General features: G+C 29.8%; 5 protein-coding genes and 1 long non-coding RNA gene across 12 annotated transcripts; 3 read left to right on the forward strand and 3 right to left on the reverse strand.

Annotated features, from left to right (window-relative positions):
* Positions 1–388: 388 nt before the first annotated feature.
* Positions 389–4,939, forward strand: LOC126920634 (V-type proton ATPase catalytic subunit A). 2 transcript variants are annotated; one of them, XM_050731285.1, is made up of 12 exons: positions 389–531; positions 1,368–1,483; positions 1,559–1,671; positions 1,760–2,125; positions 2,200–2,256; positions 2,320–2,414; positions 2,476–2,747; positions 2,830–3,013; positions 3,094–3,211; positions 3,306–3,586; positions 3,670–3,859; positions 3,940–4,939. In XM_050731285.1, exons 2-12 carry the CDS (start codon positions 1,402–1,404, stop codon positions 4,030–4,032), a joined length of 1,851 nt encoding a protein of 616 aa, XP_050587242.1. In that variant the 5' UTR covers positions 389–531; positions 1,368–1,401; the 3' UTR covers positions 4,033–4,939. The 2 variants fall into 2 exon arrangements, with proteins under 2 accessions (XP_050587242.1, XP_050587243.1); XM_050731286.1 differs by lacking the exon at positions 389–531 and adding an exon at positions 856–997.
* A 37-nt stretch (positions 4,940–4,976) lies between these two features.
* LOC126920638 (upstream stimulatory factor 2-like) lies at positions 4,977–7,492 on the reverse strand. 2 transcript variants are annotated; one of them, XM_050731294.1, is made up of 5 exons: positions 7,333–7,492; positions 7,057–7,127; positions 6,479–6,759; positions 6,250–6,414; positions 4,977–6,170 (listed from the first exon to the last, which is right to left on the reverse strand). In XM_050731294.1, the coding sequence occupies exons 1-5, from the start codon at positions 7,371–7,373 to the stop codon at positions 5,949–5,951; spliced, it is 780 nt and encodes a 259-aa protein (XP_050587251.1). In that variant the 5' UTR covers positions 7,374–7,492; the 3' UTR covers positions 4,977–5,948. The 2 variants fall into 2 exon arrangements, with proteins under 2 accessions (XP_050587251.1, XP_050587252.1); XM_050731295.1 differs by having other exon boundaries at positions 7,201–7,470.
* Positions 7,493–8,544: 1,052 nt separating this feature from the next.
* LOC126920696 (ubiquitin domain-containing protein UBFD1-like) lies at positions 8,545–11,725 on the forward strand. 2 transcript variants are annotated; one of them, XR_007712050.1, is made up of 6 exons: positions 8,545–8,683; positions 9,199–9,573; positions 9,669–9,859; positions 9,936–10,124; positions 10,265–10,473; positions 10,948–11,725. XR_007712050.1 is itself a non-coding variant. In XM_050731426.1 (5 exons), the coding sequence occupies exons 1-5, from the start codon at positions 8,671–8,673 to the stop codon at positions 10,373–10,375; spliced, it is 879 nt and encodes a 292-aa protein (XP_050587383.1). In that variant the 5' UTR covers positions 8,545–8,670; the 3' UTR covers positions 10,376–11,725. The 2 variants fall into 2 exon arrangements, 1 of the variants encoding a protein (XP_050587383.1); XM_050731426.1 differs by having other exon boundaries at positions 10,265–11,725.
* A 10-nt stretch (positions 11,726–11,735) lies between these two features.
* LOC126920732 (uncharacterized) lies at positions 11,736–12,219 on the reverse strand. The gene is made up of 2 exons (XR_007712065.1): positions 12,074–12,219; positions 11,736–11,991 (listed from the first exon to the last, which is right to left on the reverse strand). It is a non-coding gene; the product is annotated as an uncharacterized LOC126920732 (long non-coding RNA).
* Positions 11,952–14,337, forward strand: LOC126920691 (uncharacterized). Of its 3 annotated transcripts, none has more exons than XM_050731421.1 (4): positions 11,952–12,096; positions 13,037–13,082; positions 13,147–13,394; positions 13,473–14,337. In XM_050731421.1, exons 1-4 carry the CDS (start codon positions 12,091–12,093, stop codon positions 13,686–13,688), a joined length of 516 nt encoding a protein of 171 aa, XP_050587378.1. In that variant the 5' UTR covers positions 11,952–12,090; the 3' UTR covers positions 13,689–14,337. The 3 variants fall into 3 exon arrangements, with proteins under 3 accessions (XP_050587378.1, XP_050587376.1, XP_050587377.1); XM_050731420.1 differs by having other exon boundaries at positions 11,982–13,082; positions 13,216–13,249; positions 13,330–13,394; XM_050731419.1 differs by having other exon boundaries at positions 11,953–13,394.
* A 163-nt stretch (positions 14,338–14,500) lies between these two features.
* On the reverse strand, positions 14,501–17,761 carry LOC126920695 (WW domain-binding protein 2). Of its 2 annotated transcripts, XM_050731425.1 has the most exons (6): positions 17,589–17,757; positions 16,980–17,314; positions 16,713–16,865; positions 16,396–16,590; positions 14,996–15,081; positions 14,501–14,904 (listed from the first exon to the last, which is right to left on the reverse strand). In XM_050731425.1, the coding sequence occupies exons 1-6, from the start codon at positions 17,642–17,644 to the stop codon at positions 14,857–14,859; spliced, it is 873 nt and encodes a 290-aa protein (XP_050587382.1). In that variant the 5' UTR covers positions 17,645–17,757; the 3' UTR covers positions 14,501–14,856. The 2 variants fall into 2 exon arrangements, with proteins under 2 accessions (XP_050587382.1, XP_050587381.1); XM_050731424.1 differs by lacking the exons at positions 14,501–14,904; positions 14,996–15,081 and having other exon boundaries at positions 15,866–16,590; positions 17,589–17,761.
* Between the last annotated feature and the right edge of the window lie 440 nt (positions 17,762–18,201).

The raw sequence follows: 18,201 nt of genomic DNA on the forward strand, positions 1-18,201 counted from the left end.
TATGTACATACATACATACATATGTAAACAGAATACAAATTATAATTGTTGTGCGCGTTATATGGATATGTGATATATTAGCTTGAAAATATGTAATTTTCTTTAGTTGTTCAAAACAATACCTTCTTAAAAATATCCGATATGTCAAAATCAACGCAACAATACGCGCATTTTTAATGGTACAGTTATTCTTTATCTTTTTCTCGATATTATCCATAATTTTCTTTAACGATATTACAATCTTATTATACAATATTATAATTCTTTTAAAATATTAGATGTTCTTTTTGTTTAAGCAAGACTAAGATTGGGGTTACCAAAGTGAAGTAATAAAATAACAATCGAAAATCGTGGTAAAGATAATAAAAATTTCGTTTACTTGTAAATGCTGCCTTTAACTGAAGGAGTGAGCTAGATAATTGAAAACAGGCACATCGTTCAGTCAGCTGACCTGTCTTGTGATAGCAGGCTCGATTGTGAAGCTTGACTCGCTGTAGTAGGCTGGACTTACCTCGATACGTTTCTCATCTCGTAAGTTTCTTACTGTCATTTAGTTTCGTTGATTGTAGATTACCATACTTCACCTTGATTCACTATATAGCCAGAGCGATTATAATGATTTCGTACTATATAGAGGAAACCAAAGATTTTTGCAGAAAAGACTGGCGCGTATAGTATCGATCGTGCCAGTTTGAATGCGCCATCGTTTTTCGATCCGGACATGAATTTGTATGTTTTAATCGATGTCCACGATTAAACGGTATCACCGATATCGTATATAATTACACGGAAAACGAGCTAAGCTGTTCTATTTGACGACAAAATACATCAATTGGATTCGACATTCTTATTAAGTGAGCAGACGTCTCGCGGGCTTAAAGAGGGCTACGCCTACTTTTTAAATGAACTGCTCACGTGAATTTTCTGATGAATGGATGCGTTAGCTGACATCAACTTTCTCGCCGATTTTCGTCGTCGTAATTGACTTAGGCCGCGTGTAAGAGTACTCATTTCCGGAATATACTTATTGTTCACGAGCGTTGTCTTTTTATCCCCGTTTTTGTCATATTTTTGTCGGTGTGTGATTAGTTGCTGTTGATTACATGTCAGACTGAAATGATATCAACTTAATCTTATGATCATATCTCACAAATTGAACGTAATTCTGTAAAATTGTTTTTAGATCAAAACTTACACTTCCTTGGAATGATTAACCATATATACTTTGCATTTTATTATAATAATATTTTTCTTTATAGAAAATGCATAATGAATACTATTAATTTAACTTTCTTCCAAATAAATGTTTCTCATTATATGTTCAGTATGTAGGTTTATTTATATTTTATAATGCAAAATATTTTCAGTTGTTCGTCGATTTTACTTGAATAACAATTTACAATGTCGAACCAAGGGTTATCAAAAATTAGTAATGAAGAGAGAGAATCCAAATTTGGCTATGTATATGCTGTATCTGGTCCTGGTTAGTATAAGATATATTTTTTTAAGAAATTTATTAATGCTTTCAATTTTAATGCATATATTTATTTTCCTACAGTGGTTACAGCTGAGAAAATGTCGGGATCAGCCATGTATGAGCTGGTTAGGGTAGGATACTATGAATTAGTAGGAGAAATTATTCGTTTAGAAGGTGATATGGCTACTATTCAGGTATAATAAACTATTTTGATATATTTAAAAATTTATCATATTATTTTTACAATGTTATTATATCATTTACATTTATATTTTGTTCCAGGTGTATGAAGAAACCAGTGGTGTAACTGTAGGTGATCCTGTCTTACGTACTGGAAAACCATTGTCTGTAGAACTTGGTCCTGGTATACTTGGCAATATCTTTGATGGTATTCAGAGACCATTGAAGGATATCAATGAGCTTACAAGCTCTATTTATATCCCAAAGGGTATTAATGTACCAGCATTGTCAAGAAGCACTGTTTGGGAATTTAGTCCATGTAATATAAAAAGTGGCAGCCATATTACTGGTGGAGATTTGTATGGTGTGGTTTATGAGAACACATTAGTAAAGCACAGAATGATCTTACCTTCAAAAAGTAAAGGAACTGTAACTTATGTTGCACCTGCTGGCAATTATACAGTATCTGTGAGTTATATGTTAATAAGTGAGCAAGTCAATTATTCTAATTATTTATATGATATATATTTTTTACCTTACAGGATGTTATTTTGGAAACAGAATTTGATGGTGAAAAACACAAGTATACTATGCTTCAGGTATGCAAATAATTTTTACTTTAATACTGCTATATACATGCTAATATGATCTTGCATATGCAGGTATGGCCTGTACGTCAACCTCGTCCAGTTACTGAAAAATTACCAGCTAATCATCCTTTGCTTACTGGTCAACGAGTCCTGGACTCACTTTTCCCGTAAGAATGTATTTAATTGCTTTATACACTATTTATAGTACTTATTGATAAAAAATTGCAGATGCGTTCAAGGAGGCACTACAGCAATTCCGGGTGCTTTCGGTTGCGGTAAAACTGTAATTTCACAAGCTTTATCGAAGTATTCAAACTCCGATGTTATCGTTTATGTCGGTTGTGGAGAACGTGGTAATGAAATGTCTGAAGTATTGCGTGACTTCCCTACATTAACAGTGGAAATTGATGGAGTCACTGAGTCTATCATGAAACGTACAGCTTTGGTTGCTAATACGTCAAACATGCCTGTAGCTGCTCGTGAAGCATCCATTTACACAGGTAAATGTATTTCTATTAATAAGAGAACAGCAGTACAAATTTGATGATAATGTATTTCATTTTCCTATATCAAATATTTCAGGCATTACTCTATCAGAGTATTTTAGAGATATGGGTTACAATGTATCCATGATGGCTGATTCAACATCTCGTTGGGCAGAAGCTCTTCGTGAAATTTCGGGTCGATTGGCTGAAATGCCTGCTGATTCCGGTTATCCGGCCTATCTTGGAGCTCGTTTAGCTAGCTTTTATGAACGTGCAGGAAGGTAAGTTCAATTTTCATTTAATATAGTGATATAGGTATATATTAATTGATTATATTGTTAATGTTAAATATTGTTTGCAGAGTGAAATGTTTAGGTAATCCTGATCGTGAAGGTTCTGTCAGTATAGTAGGTGCTGTATCACCACCAGGTGGTGATTTCTCTGATCCTGTTACTAGTGCAACCCTGGGTATCGTACAGGTACTAATGCAGTTAATGTTTATTTTCTATTTACAAAACTTATTTTTTTATTTTTTTTTTACCCATATAATTTGCTTTTTTGTCCATTTCTTAGGTATTCTGGGGTCTTGATAAGAAACTTGCACAACGAAAACACTTCCCATCCATTAACTGGCTTATTTCATACAGCAAATATCTTCGAGCTTTAGATGATTTCTACGATAAAAATTTCGCGGAGTTCGTTCCTCTGAGAACGAAAGTGAAGGAAATCTTGCAGGAAGAGGAGGATTTATCAGAAATTGTACAGTTAGTCGGTAAAGCTTCTCTTGCTGAGACAGATAAAATCACTCTAGAAGTAGCAAAACTTCTAAAAGACGATTTCTTGCAACAAAACAGGTGCGAATTATCATTTTGCCATAGTCATGTTAATGTTAATTAATATCGGTAATGTTCATTTTTACTATTCTGTTTCTACGTAGTTATTCAACATACGATCGTTTCTGTCCATTCTACAAAACTGTCGGAATGTTACGAAACATGATAGCATTCTATGATATGGCAAGGCATGCAGTCGAGTCTACGGCACAATCAGACAATAAAATAACGTGGAATGTCATTAGGGATAGCATGTACAATATTCTTTATCAGTTGAGTTCTATGAAATTCAAGGTAAGCATAGGTTAGAATGGTTTTATTTATATATTTTAAAAAGTGTGTAACAAATGTTATATATTTTTTTTTCATTTTAGGATCCAGTGCAAGACGGCGAAGCAAAGATCAGAGCTGATTTTGATCAGCTATATGAAGATATTCAACAGGCATTTAGAAATTTAGAAGATTAATTATCAGAAACATTCATACAAACATAAGTTCTCTACATTCAGGAACCTTATGCTGGTCATTTAAGGATGTCCTGGATCTACTAAAAAAAATATATGGAACATTCGTAATCACGTATCGCACATTAAACTATTATATTAGTTTTCAATAATTACAAGAAAATTGTATATATAAAAAGTGTTACAAATATAAAAGCTACAATAATTTTATGTGTATTAACCTAACATTTAAACAGAAAATTATACGTGATAGCTGAATCACTAAGGTTATAGGACGTCCTTAAATGTATTTCCAGCTTCTATAAGTATTTATATATTAAGTGCTATACCAAGCTACTTCAAATCTTTGAAATGAAGTTTAAATTGTTGGAAAAAAAAGATGAGATGCCTGGCGACTCAAGCTTCCGATTTTATTTGCTGTAAATGGAACTTAATCATGGAAGGATCAGTGTAAAGAAACTGTCATATGTATGTAAAATGAGAGTAAATGCATCATAAGAAGCTTTCCATTCATCCTTATATGTTGTTCTTTTAAAAAGAAAAAACATAATCGTTCCGTATTTTGTTATATCATGGGATGAAATGGTAGCTTTTTACAAAAGAATGGAATTTCAATTAAAGAGTATTAAATATTGTATTATAATAGTATATTATGTAAATGTCGCGTTAAGTGACGAATGCAGACGTTACATAAAAGTAGATGTTATTTTAAATGTTGAAACCGTTGAAATATGGTCTGAAAGTTTAAAAAAAGGATGTCAAAATGTTAGAACTGTTGAGGTGCAGGATCTTTTATCGTTGAAAACAAAGTATAAAGAAAGACGCATCATAAACAGTGTTCCAGTAACTTCGACATTTCCATTGTACCATATGTAAAAAACAAATAAACATTATGCATAAAAAGGCCAAACTTCGAGATTGTTAATGATTAAATAAAAATAACAGTGTTTCGATAAATTTCATTTTAATAATAATATAATATAACAATAACCTTCGCGGTATGTACATCAACGATATATTACAAACCAGTGTTTAATTTTTTCGATTATTCCAACACATTGTCATAAAGTCCAAAATCCTGGGTTGAAAAAAATATGTTTATTGCTATATGCGTACGTATATCCATATGTACACACATGTGTATGTATAGTACATACGTAGTATGTATGTATGTGATTAGTCTATTTTACATTCTCATTATTTAGATCATTTTCTTTTAAGGAAGTACCTACTCTACACTCATTAAAACATTATTAAAAATAAAAAATATTTAACGATCTCTGTAAAGATGCAGTTGTCATATATGTATAATTTGTATCGCATTTTTTTTGTTTGTATTGCAACTGAATGTTCTTCCTGCTTCTTTTTTGAAATTAACTTTGGTTACATCGTTTGAAATTATATATCCAAAAGTTACAAATCAATGCTCAATATTCACAGCCTTGGCTCGTTCATCGTACACGAGGTAATTCAATCCAATGCATATGCATACATAAATATAAAATTCTTTTTTTCATAGGTTCTATGAGGAATAGTCATAACTTCACCAGTATTCGATAATTGGCAAATATTATCCATGATATATTCATGAATGCGTAATCAAGATCTTAATGGGGCAAAATGTTTAAATATCCAATACCAAATAATTTAATAAGCATTAAAGAGGAAAGTTCAATTTAAACGCAACATGAATGATGTCGCGTACAAGCATACAAGATTACAATGATAGTTACGACCATACCATTAGGACCATGCAATATATTTCAAAGAACAAAATTTCAATATGATAAAATTTGATGTGGTTCCTATGAAACCAAAAATTGTAAGAGTAAATAGAGTACTTCTTCTGACCATTGTATGATCAGATTGTATATCCTAATATTTACAAAAGAAGCATTGCATTACAAACTAATAATCTTTTAAGGACTCAAATGAACAACATCAACATTCGTTCCTGTGGAGGATGACATTTGTGACCTGAGCTGAAGATTCTCACGTTTCAATTGTGTAACAACTTGTTTCAAAGCAGTTATTTCTTGTCGTAATTTTTCATTATCACGTAAACACTGACCTAGTCCCTGATTTGCTGCTCTTAATTCCGTTATATATTCACAGGCCTTTGATAAAATTCCACCTTTGCTCTACAAAAGAAACTCATGGAAAAAATGCTATTGTTAAATGTTTCTATAACTGCAAATTCTATAAGTTCTATTTTAATACCTGAGTTTCATAATTTGCCTTTCCTTCACCACTACCACTACCAGTGCTGTTTGCACCTGCATTACACTCGGGAATAATTTTTCCCAATTTTGTAATCCAATTGTTTATTTTGTCTCTTCGTCGACGTTCGACTTCATTATGAGTTGCTCTTCTTCTGTCATCTCTCTAAAGCATATATTACAAATAAAACAAAATTCAAAGAGCTTTAAGAAGTGAAAGAAAAATATACCTTTTTCAAAACAGTAGTACAATTTCTTGGTGTTTCTATTTGTAATGTAGTGGTCCTAGGAACCAATGATCTAGATGTTTGCGCAGTAGTGAAAACATCATTAGCATTTCCAATGACATAAAATTGTCCATTCAATGGGGATGTTAAGACCTGTACAGTATTATTTCCTGGTTGGGTAACTGGCAGTTCTATTTCATTGCCAGCAGTAGCGCCATTTACTTGGACCACTCTATAAGCAAGAGCTTCTTGGTAACGCATTCCATCTTCCCCGACAGGTTCTCCTGTAATTGGTTCATAATTCAAATTTTTGCAAATTAATGACTAAGCTGCTTAGAAGTTATATGAATCAACTTCATAAATCGAAAAGTAGAGAAAGCTGATGACTTTAAACATATTTCTTTGAAATTTACTTTACAATTTGCAATGAATAAGCTTAATAAAATATTTGATATATTTTTATACATATCTAAGTTAAAGGAAAAAGTGCCATTGATCAATTTGACTTCTAATCGAACAAAACTTAATTGTCAACTTTTGGGATATAGACATTCTTGAATTTATGACAAATATTTATTTACCTTCGCAATCCACGATTTCCGCTTCCTCAATAACAATTCCCGTGCCCCCGTCATCCTTCGCGTTAACAGTGCTGTAAAACAAACATAAACACATTGAAGAATGGATATGTAACTTATCTATAGAATTACGTCTATGCCTATTACTTCCACGACCGTTGTCCTAAGTCTTGTAAGTGCGCACAGTGCACTACGTGATGACCTTGAGGAGACCTCGAGCGAAACAGGAGGGATAGGTGTTCGCATTATCAGCCAGTCGATATTTAACATAAACACTACCTGACATCCTGCTGTTCGAGATGCTGCTCCAAAATATCCATTTTTTTTTCTACCAAAAACGTTTGAATTTGTCAAAATTCACGTGAGCTGGTCACGGGACACGGCAACGAGGTCATGTGGTGCACAAGATGGCGATTCTTGATTACAACGCCATCCTACGCCACTCGATTTTATTACAATTTTCAATTTTGTCCAAACAATACCGATTACTGATAATTGAAATTCCTTAATAAGCAATGTATACGTGTAATCATTTTATAAATAATTAAGACTTCTAACGTAAATAAAATTTTCTTAATAAGAATAATGAATTCAAAAACTAAAGTTGAATAGTAAACAAAATTATAAGATATTGTTCGATAAACATATGCAGAAATTAAAATTGAAAAATGGGGTGCGAGGTACATTTCTTTATTGAATTTCTGTTTGTTACATTGATCATTATAGCCGACATCTATATGAATAATTACTTAACCTATATACATCAAGATTACGTAATTTATGGTTCCAAACATTATTTACTAATAAAGAGAAAACTTTCCTCTCTGATACTAGTATTAATTGTGATAGGGATGAACAAGTTCGTTATAGTTACATATTTGTAATTTGATAAAATCAGAAGACATGTCTTTCCAATAATTAATAATGATATTTTATAATTACATATAAAAATATAATTACAATAATGTATAGATATTCGTTTTTCTTAAAATATTTAAAACAGTGCGTAATCAATTTCAAAATTTGCAAAATCAGTAAATTAAAATAAGAAAACTTGAAATTTAATATTGAATTTAAAGAATTATATCAAGCAATTATATATCCAATTCCATTAATAAAATAAATTTAACCAGTAAAAACAAGATTTGGAAACTTATTTATAGTTCGTTATATACAATATTATGAAATCTATTATGATGAATATGAACAGTAAATTCATTGAAAATTGTGATTAAAGTTAATCTATGTCTATATATATTATGTACAAAAATATGTATTATATTCCTAATAAAATATTAGGATAGAAGAATACAATATGTAATGGAAGAATTAAATTTAAAATATATTTATACATATGCATGTGTAGTTTGTATTTATGTAGAATTGAGAAATTGTTGATGGCATCTGGTTAACAAAAAATTTATTTATATTAAGAACATGAAGACAATATAACCAGATTTTTTATTCATTTAAATTTAGATGAAAGTACTTCCGTTTCACGTTTTTAGAACATATTTAAAAATTTGAAAGTCATTTCAAGGATCGCTGTAAATACGAATAGCAGGAACTACAATGTATCCTGTAATAGTTTGATTGGTCAACGAAATACAGTTCATCATGGAGTACGTCGGTACGTACTTGACGATTTTCGTGATTTTTATTAGCAATTTCCAAGCAATAAATATTTTTTTACATTTTTTTTGTATTTATTATTAATTATTTTTAAATAAAGCAAATATCTACATCCCAGAAAAATCTTACCATGATATGTTACAATCAGGCAATTGTATATGTTGAATTAATTTCCGTACAAACAGTCATATATATTTTTGCTATGAATCTTACATAAATCTAATTTCAAATTATTTAAAAAATATGAAATTTAACATTTATATATTTTTTCGATGAATTGCGTTTTTTCTGTTCTTTCTTTTAAATACGTGTCATTTTAAACATAACCTTTCATTTATACAATTTTTCCTTTTGTAGTTTTTGTAAATTTTCATTGTTTTTTGTAATCTACTAATGGTTTATTAAAATTTTATTAATATAACTGCTCGTCAACCATCATAATATCATATTATATATGACATAATAATGACAGTATTTGTATTTAAAAAATATTAAGTTACTTATATTTTACAGATGCTGCAAAAAGTAAAAGCAACGACAATTCTTGTAACTCAACTCCTTGTGCTGAATTAGTATCAAATACAAATTCTAATGAAAATTTACTGGTAGAAAAAAAAGATTCAACAGTAAAACATCAAATTCGAGGCATACAAAAGAGAGATAATAATATTGCAACTACCTCGCATGATCCACCCCAAGAGAACATAGACTTTAAAGTGATTTATAATAAACAAAGGATTAATGTAAATTTTCCACTTGATGGCACAGTGGCAAAATTAAAAGCTTATCTTCAAAATATCATATCTGTGCCACAATCTATGCAGAAAGTTATGATTAAAGGACTAGCCAAAAATGAACAAACATTAAGAAGTTTGGGTGTTACAAAAGGTAACTTTTATTATATAATATAATATTCCCTCTTTTGTGCATTGATTTTTATCAGATATTTATTATATGTTGTGTTATATAATTATACTTTTAAGGTGCCAAAGTGATGGTGGTAGGGTCAAAACTAGATGATGTATTAGCCATTTCACTTCCATCAAAACAGGATTTGTTAGATGAAGCTGCTTCCACTACAAATAAAGAACCTTTATCTCAGCAAAAAATACATAGGAAAGTATTAGATAAAGGTATGCCTGATGATGTGATGCCTGGTATATTAGATAGTAAGGTATGACATATACTTTAATTAAAGTAATAATTTTTATTAAATATTGTGTATTTTATTTAATTGTTTTAACTTTTAGGAACCTCTACCAGAATTTCCATTGGCCGGTATGTTAAATAAATCTGGCGGTAAAGTTAGATTAACATTTAAATTGGAGCAAGATCAGCTTTGGATTGGTACAAAAGAAAGAACAGATAAAATACCCATGAATTCCATAAAAGGTGTACACAGTGAACCAATACATGATCATCCAGAATATCATATTATGGTTTGTACTTTAACATAAAATTGGCATGCTCTGACATAATTAAAATTTGTCTATTTTTTCAATTTTTCACAAAGGAAGTGTTGCTACATTAATATAATATGAACCATATGATTTACACAAATATTTTTTTTAATTCGTAGGCTATACAATTAGGCACAACAGAAGCTTCGAGATACTGGATATATTGGGTTCCTGCACAATACATATCCGCTATAAAAGATGCTGTTCTTGGCAAGTGGTGCTACTTCTGATCGAACATTGATGGAAGTTTCGGTCTCTTCAAAAACAAAGCGTAATCAGGTGTAAGCATTGATACAAACACGACTGTACTAGTCACACATTTTTAACAGTAAGTAATAACTTATTTTGCGTTGGATAATAACTGATATGTTCTAATAAAAGTATTCTTTCTTTTTATTAAGGAAATTTTCTTAGATAATTTTTAACTTTGTTAAAAATGATAAAAATATTTTATAAAGATTAATACATTTTACGAATTTATAATTACCATTTCTGATAGCAAAAAGAAATGTTTATACAACATTGCGATTTCTGGATTATTGAAATTTTTTAATATATTGAAGTAATGCTAACTGTAACCTTAATTTCTCTGAATTATATCGTATATAAGATTTGTAAATATCATAAGTTTTTTAACTCTTAGGAAAATACGTTATATTAAAAAGAAACATTTTATTACATTAGGTAAAAGAATTGTCATTTAAATGAACAGATTAAAGAACTTTAACTTTTCTGTTTATTTAAATAGAAATGCTTGGATCTTTAAAATAAAAGTGAAATGTTTGTAAAATTACATTTATAGGAGGAAGTGAAGAAAGAAGTTATGATGTTGCATTTACAATCTTTTGAAGTTCGTCGAGAAATAATTCAACTTTTTAGTACATTTAATGACACTAAATAATAAATTACAATAGTTTAGTTATTCAAAAACGAATTGTTTCAAATCTATTTTTATAGTTACAGTTTTTGTCGAGTATCGAAACTGATTTTATAAATGTTAAGTTTCAAAACAAATTTGTCGCAAATTAATTTGATTCAATTAAAAAAAAAAAAGAACAAGAAGGTACGAATTATAAACGAAATTCAAGTTGCAATAAGCTAAGTTATTATCAAGAAATATAGTCCGCATTTTGTAAAGATAGGAAAAATACAATTTTTGGTACGGTGTTACTGTTCGATTACGAAACAACGAATTTGTCAAAATATATTTGCACGCGTCTTGATATTGGCCTATAAAACAAAAATTTGTCCAGGGGAATTAGCTGTCTCAAAATTTCGCTACGCACTAGAGTTCAAGTGGACTGTATATCTCGACGAGCATTATTAAGACGAGCATTAAATTATTATGTAACGTTAGTATTATAAACTGCTGTAAATTAGGTTTTATACTGTACATGTACACAACTGAAGGAACGAGAACCCGGGAAAACGACAAATCAAACTTGTATCTACCGTAATATCTACATGGAATTCATAACTATTTGCACATTCGAAAAACTATTTCAATGTCCATTTAAAATAAGACTTGTACATCATGTTGTGTGATTTGATAAAAATAAACAATTTTAAGTCTTCTCAAACGTGATTTTCTTTCATTTTTTTTTTTTTTATTTGTAAATTATATTGAAATATAAATATAATAAATATTTATTACTAACTCACATAAATTATTCTTGTAAATAAAGTATAATAAAGTAATTTTTAAGTTTTGGATCGAACTCGGGCTTCTTACCCGCATAATTGCGAGAAATCTAGATTCCCTGACGTTTGTTCGTTATGAACAGGAAATTCCTTATTATGGCTTTAAATTACTCGAGGCTAAGCAAGCTGTGTTGCATGGTTTACTCTGTTTGAAGTAAAAAAAGAAAAGAATTATTAGAATTCTGCACGAATTAAAAATTAATTATAATTTCGCAATTGATATAAACCTTCGCATTTCGGTGAAATGTATGTAAGTGGTTCAAGGTTGAATACAGTGCTTGTATGCGTGTATATGTCAAGGCAATACATATGATGATATAACATAGTTCGTGGAAATCTCTGTTTCTACAATTTAAATCGACGTCACTTTGATGTTTTCTCCGTGACTGTCATTTTTAGACATAGTGTAAATAATGAAATAGCACGTTAACTCGTTACTATTAACGGTAATATGATTCTAACCAACATGTAATAAGCGTTTTCTACACAATTGAACAATGCTTTCTCTGTGACAGAAAATCTATGACCTGATGAATGAAGTGTGATCACTAACTAAGCAAAGTGTAAAAAATTAGAAATAATTTTTAAAGAAATGAGTAGAAAAATTATAAATTCTATCGTACAATTATTGCTAATGACAGAATTAATGTTGTCATTAATTTGAAATATGAGTAACCAGAAGATAAGTGGAATATGTATTATTTCCTAAGTAGATGATATACATAAAAAAGATATCCAATATCAATGGTTACTTAAATTTATATTGAATTCTGAACACTTGTCCTATTAGTAATGGAACAGAGTGATAATATATTAGAAGATATAGAAGAAGCATTTCTAGTTTTAACAGAAAGCTTCCTGGAACAAGGTGCATCGTTAGTAGATCTTAAGTCTGCTAGTTTAGAAAATAACATAAAAAATAAAAGGAACCATATCTCACATTACTTGTGTTCTAAAAAGGTTCTTCTTGCCTTATTCACACCAATATTTTGTAGCATACTTTTTAAATATTTATATTTTGATATAATCAGAAGCATTCGTGAAACTAGATGCTTAATACCAAATAATTATTTCATATGGGAATTTACAAGACCGATATCAAATTGTGATTATTGTCGGGATGTTACTTCAGCACTGATCTTGCCAAATTTAACAAGAGAAGAATTCAAACAATATGCCTATTCTTCTAGACCTATGGTGATAAAATATGCTGCAAGTCATTGGCCAGCTTCAAAGGTATTTAGCTGGAAATTCTTCAAAGATTTATATGAGAATATTGATGGTGCTTATGATTCGGTAGATGAATGTCAGTTCTTGCATTTCAAAAGTAATCTTACCAATTTACGTGATGTTTTTGCAATGACTGAAGAAAGAGCTATGCAGCATAATGGTAAAGATCCTTGGTATGTTGGTTGGAAAAATTGTCACCTTCAGATTTTGGATATTATGAAACGGTACTACAATCTACCTCATTTTTTACCAGAGGATGCGGAGGTTCCTTATTCCAATTATGTTTTTTTAGGATATGAAGAAGGTGCCATTATGCATGTACGTATAATGGTAATAATACATGCACACTTATTTTTAATTATTTTTAGTTAATCACAGGTTTTATTTTGTTTACAGCTAGATTATATTTCGCGTCTAATGTGGCAAGGGCAAATTATAGGCAATAAAACGTGGAGCGTCGCTCCGACTCCGGAATGTGATACTGTTTGTACGCGTTTTAATTTTACTGTTTATGCTGGAGATATTGTTTTGTTGGATACAAGAATTTGGTATCATAGCACTTATGTGAAAGGAGGAAACTTTAGCTTGACAGTCACTTCAGAGTACGGATAGATCTTTATATGTATATGGCAAACTTGTATTTGATCAGTTTTAAAGACTACATAGATAGGATTCTATGGAGTTGAACATTTTTATATTATAAAATTGAAAGATCCAAAATGTTTTGCCTTGTTAAATTATTGCATTATATTGATGCTTAATTAAATATACATAAAGTTTTTATATGCACAAAAACTTTGATATTATAGGACATGCTATTAATGAGTAGCATTGCATTATGTATGAAATTTTTATACAGTAAAATTTTTGGAAGTGCCATTTTTAATGACAGATATATATATTTACTAATGCTTAGATTAAAATGTATAGAAGAGTAAATTTTGCAATATTTTAGATTGCCTATTTATTATAATTATTATGTATGGAGTTATATACAATTTCTGGATATTTATTGGTTTTGCCATTTTTAAAAACTAATGGAAATAAGAACGAATTTTTTGGATACTATTAGCACAAATGAAAAAACAATTTGTACTGCAACGTAACTGGTATTATATGTTTGAAAATTATTTCTGTATTCGTATATTTGAATTCTTATACATGTATATGCATTTAAAAATGCATGTAGCACAAGCTATTATAGAACATTTTACTTCCAATAAAGAGATACATACAGTTAAATACGCTTTGGCTAACGAAATTTCGTGTAAATTTAATGCATAAACTTTACCGAAGGCGGTCAATTGTTATTTATTTTATATTTAATTATATATATGTATGTATATGTACAAATATATTCAGCCTATAATTTTTAATAAAATATATGAATATAGATAAAGTGTTTCAATATGACTTTCCCTGCATACTCATATATAGCAACTTTTATTTTATATATTCATTTAATTGCATAAAACACAACGCGATAGAATTTTTTTTTTTTTTATAAATCGTTTATACAGATTGATATAGCAAGTATAGATACTCGCATACTTTGAAGCATAAAAGTACAATATATCGTGTTATATTTAAAAATTGTGGATAGCATAGGAAAGATAGAAATATTGTTTCATTTAATTACACACACCAAAACGACATATATCAGAACCTAAAGTGGAATGCATATACCTGTTGCTATGCAATACAGCATATCATACATATAATACTAATTGAACAATGTGCTGATGTTACATCATCATTTTCAGACTTCAAGGTTGCATTTCTACTGATCCTTTTTCTCTGTTGCCTGTTGAAAACTTGGTGGACTTTCCTAAGATATATACAAAGGAATATTTATTTGTAGTATTAATTTTTGATTCCCAGATAATATTTAAAAATTATATAATAAATGTTCTACTTACATAGTATGCAGGAGGTGGAACATAGGCGCACTGGGGTCTGTTTGGATCATAATATGCACTTTGAGCAGCTTCTGCTGCTTTTGCATCTGTAAATGATAAAAGGAATAAAACACTTATATAACAAAAACATTAAATTTTTAGTCGAAAATATATTTAAATTTATGATAAGTCACATACATTTGTACATATTTGAAGTAGTAAATTTAAATTGATCTGGCATTTTTGATTTTTATAAAAATTATTGAGACAAATTAATTTTTTAAATATATATTTTGTAGTTTGATCTTTCTAAGATTTTAAGAATTTTATTTATTTTATAATAGTATTGATAAATTTTATTATGTAGATAAAGTCATAAAGCAAATCACTTTCAATATTTTCACATGGATTTTGAGATAGTTTGTTTAAAAAATTAATAAATTAACACAATTTTTCAAACAGTAATAGAGTAGCAATATTTTGTGAAACGACACTTTGGTTGAATGAGTCATTGAATATGCTAAAAATCTATATTCTTCTTAGTGCTATTTTAACGAAAAAGAAACAAAATTAACGATTGATATACTATTTTGATAATTTACACTAACGAATAAACAAATAAAAAATAATTAACGAGCCATAATAACACTCGCGTATTTTTGAACTATCTCTGACAACTATGTGATAATAACTGAGCATAGTGAAAGTCAACCTTACTACAGGTCAACCAAACCTGTTGTGCAATAATGTTGCATAATATTTAATACCTAAGGTTTTTCAAGTGAAATAAAAACTATGATATTATTGTTCGATTATTTTACGAACGAAATATATACGATTTTTATAATAGAGCAATATTTCACATTGGTGGGTTTAAATAAAAACAGCAAGTTATATTTGGCTAAATTTTAATAACATAATATGTTCTTGTATTATAATGATCATCACAAAGCTATATATGATAGAAGCAGCAAAAATATAATATTTTAATATACAATAATAATTAATAAAAAAACAAATATTTAAAAATAATTTGATATTCACTGTTATGTGTATGTATTATATCATATGATCCTCATGTCATAAAGAATAGTATAAGATACAAGTTTATTCATATGTTCCTTCTATGCATTTTTAATATACTAACTAATATTTTCTTATCTTTCATTTATTATAATTTATTTTAAAGACTTTCGAAAATTTGGCCATTATTCAGATAATGTATGATACAAACATGCATACACAAAACATGTAGCCCCATATGTTTAATAATTAGTAATTAGGTGGATATGGATTGTAAGGATTTTGTTGTGGGTAATAGCCAGACTGTGTATAATTATTACCTTGAGAATATGGAGTATATGGTGGAGGATTTTGTGGATAACTGTTATATGCTGGCTGTCCATAGTTTGGATACGCACCTGCTTGGGACATTGGTTGGGCATTATAACTTGGATTAGCCCACCCAGGTGCTCCATTTTGTTGAGGTGGTGTCCAATTAGGTTGTTGACTGGAAGTGCCCCATGCACCTTGTGGCGGTACGTTTGCATATCCTTGATAAGGTGTATTTATACCAGGATATGGAGGTGGCATATCCGTCATATATACACTGTTTGCTATACAATATAAATTTACATTCCTTATGTGTGTATAAAACATTAAAATTGTGCTAATTATAAGAAAACTAATAAGGTTTTTATTACATTGAAAAAATTTTAGAGAAAAATAGATGTTTAACCTGGTGGAGTATGTGAAAATGCATCATTTTGTGGAAGCCACCCATAATAACCAGTCTGTGTTGCTTGGTAAGCAGGTGGTGGAGCTGCATACCAATTTGATGTTGGTGGTTGATATGGTGGTGGAGCATCATTTGCTGGTCCATTACGCTGAGCTACAAATAGGTAAAAACAGTTATATACAAAGCATCGTAATGTTCATAGACAGACAATAAGAGAGAATTACTAAAGTTTATATCTGCTAAGATAACTAATTATAACGAACTTACCCATTGCTGCTGCTCTTAACATAGCTTGACCAAATTCTATTGCACCACCACTTTTGAAATGCAACTTAAACTTGCATTCTCCAATCCAATTGCCATTTGGTTGAGCACGGCATTTACCTTTGATGTAATTAGCACCAAATATTGGCTGTTCTATTTCAACATCACATAATGTTATAAAAGGAAAACTAAACGACTGCATCCTTTCTTTGAGATCTTTGGCATTAAAAATCATTCGATGGGTGGTCAGGTATAATCTGCCATATTTGGTACCAGCAAATTCCACTTGTTCTGGTCCATGGAATTCCATTGTGACATTGTCACAAAATAATAATATGCTAAATAAATAAAGATTATATTTGTTTATATCGTACTTAGTATAATATAGAAAAAACTGAAATGACGATGATTTTTATTAATTCTAACAATTTTACTGCAAATATTTGATATATCTTTGATGTAGTAATCATTATTCAGAAAAACGATTATTGATAAAAAGGAAGTTACATTCGGAAGGCCACGACGATAACTACGTTGTAAAAACGTCATAAGCAAGAACATGTGAAACAACGATCACATTATCAAAAGTTGCTAACATATTTTATAACTTACCATTCTCCGGCGTGTATTAGAACGCCCCCGTTAGCGTGCGCTGTATTTAACGACATATTTTTTAAACGTTTTTTTCAATACTGTTGAAATTTCCAGCAACAATCTTCCTTCATCAGCTGATTCATAAGTGATAAGTATGGCGCAGTGCGCACGCGCACTTATCTCGATATAATATATCTAACGATATAGTATATGCGCACAATACGTATATGGTGAATTTGTATTTCACATAAATGCGTAACCATCTTTTTCAATTAAAATATTTTTGACGATATTGTTCAAAATACTTTACTAACTGCTAAAAATTTAAACATGCATAAAGTATTACATATATATATGCAAACCTGTACTAAAATATGATTATAACAAATTGATGCAATACCTTAGCGCTAAAGCAGAATTGAAATGTGTATACATTTTCGTATATATGTCTCGAGGATATACTTCATTTACAATTTGTGTTCACTTTAGAAACTAATATGAAAAATAAAGGGAACCATATCTTTCGATACTTGTGTTCTAAAACGATTCTTGCCTTATTTAAATCGATATTTTGTAGCATATCTACTCAGACTCAAAAGCATTCGTGGAATTAAATGCTTAATACCAAATA

The sequence above is a fragment of the Bombus affinis genome, chromosome 9, assembly GCF_024516045.1.
Source record: "Bombus affinis isolate iyBomAffi1 chromosome 9, iyBomAffi1.2, whole genome shotgun sequence".
NCBI lineage: Eukaryota > Metazoa > Arthropoda > Insecta > Hymenoptera > Apidae > Bombus > Bombus affinis.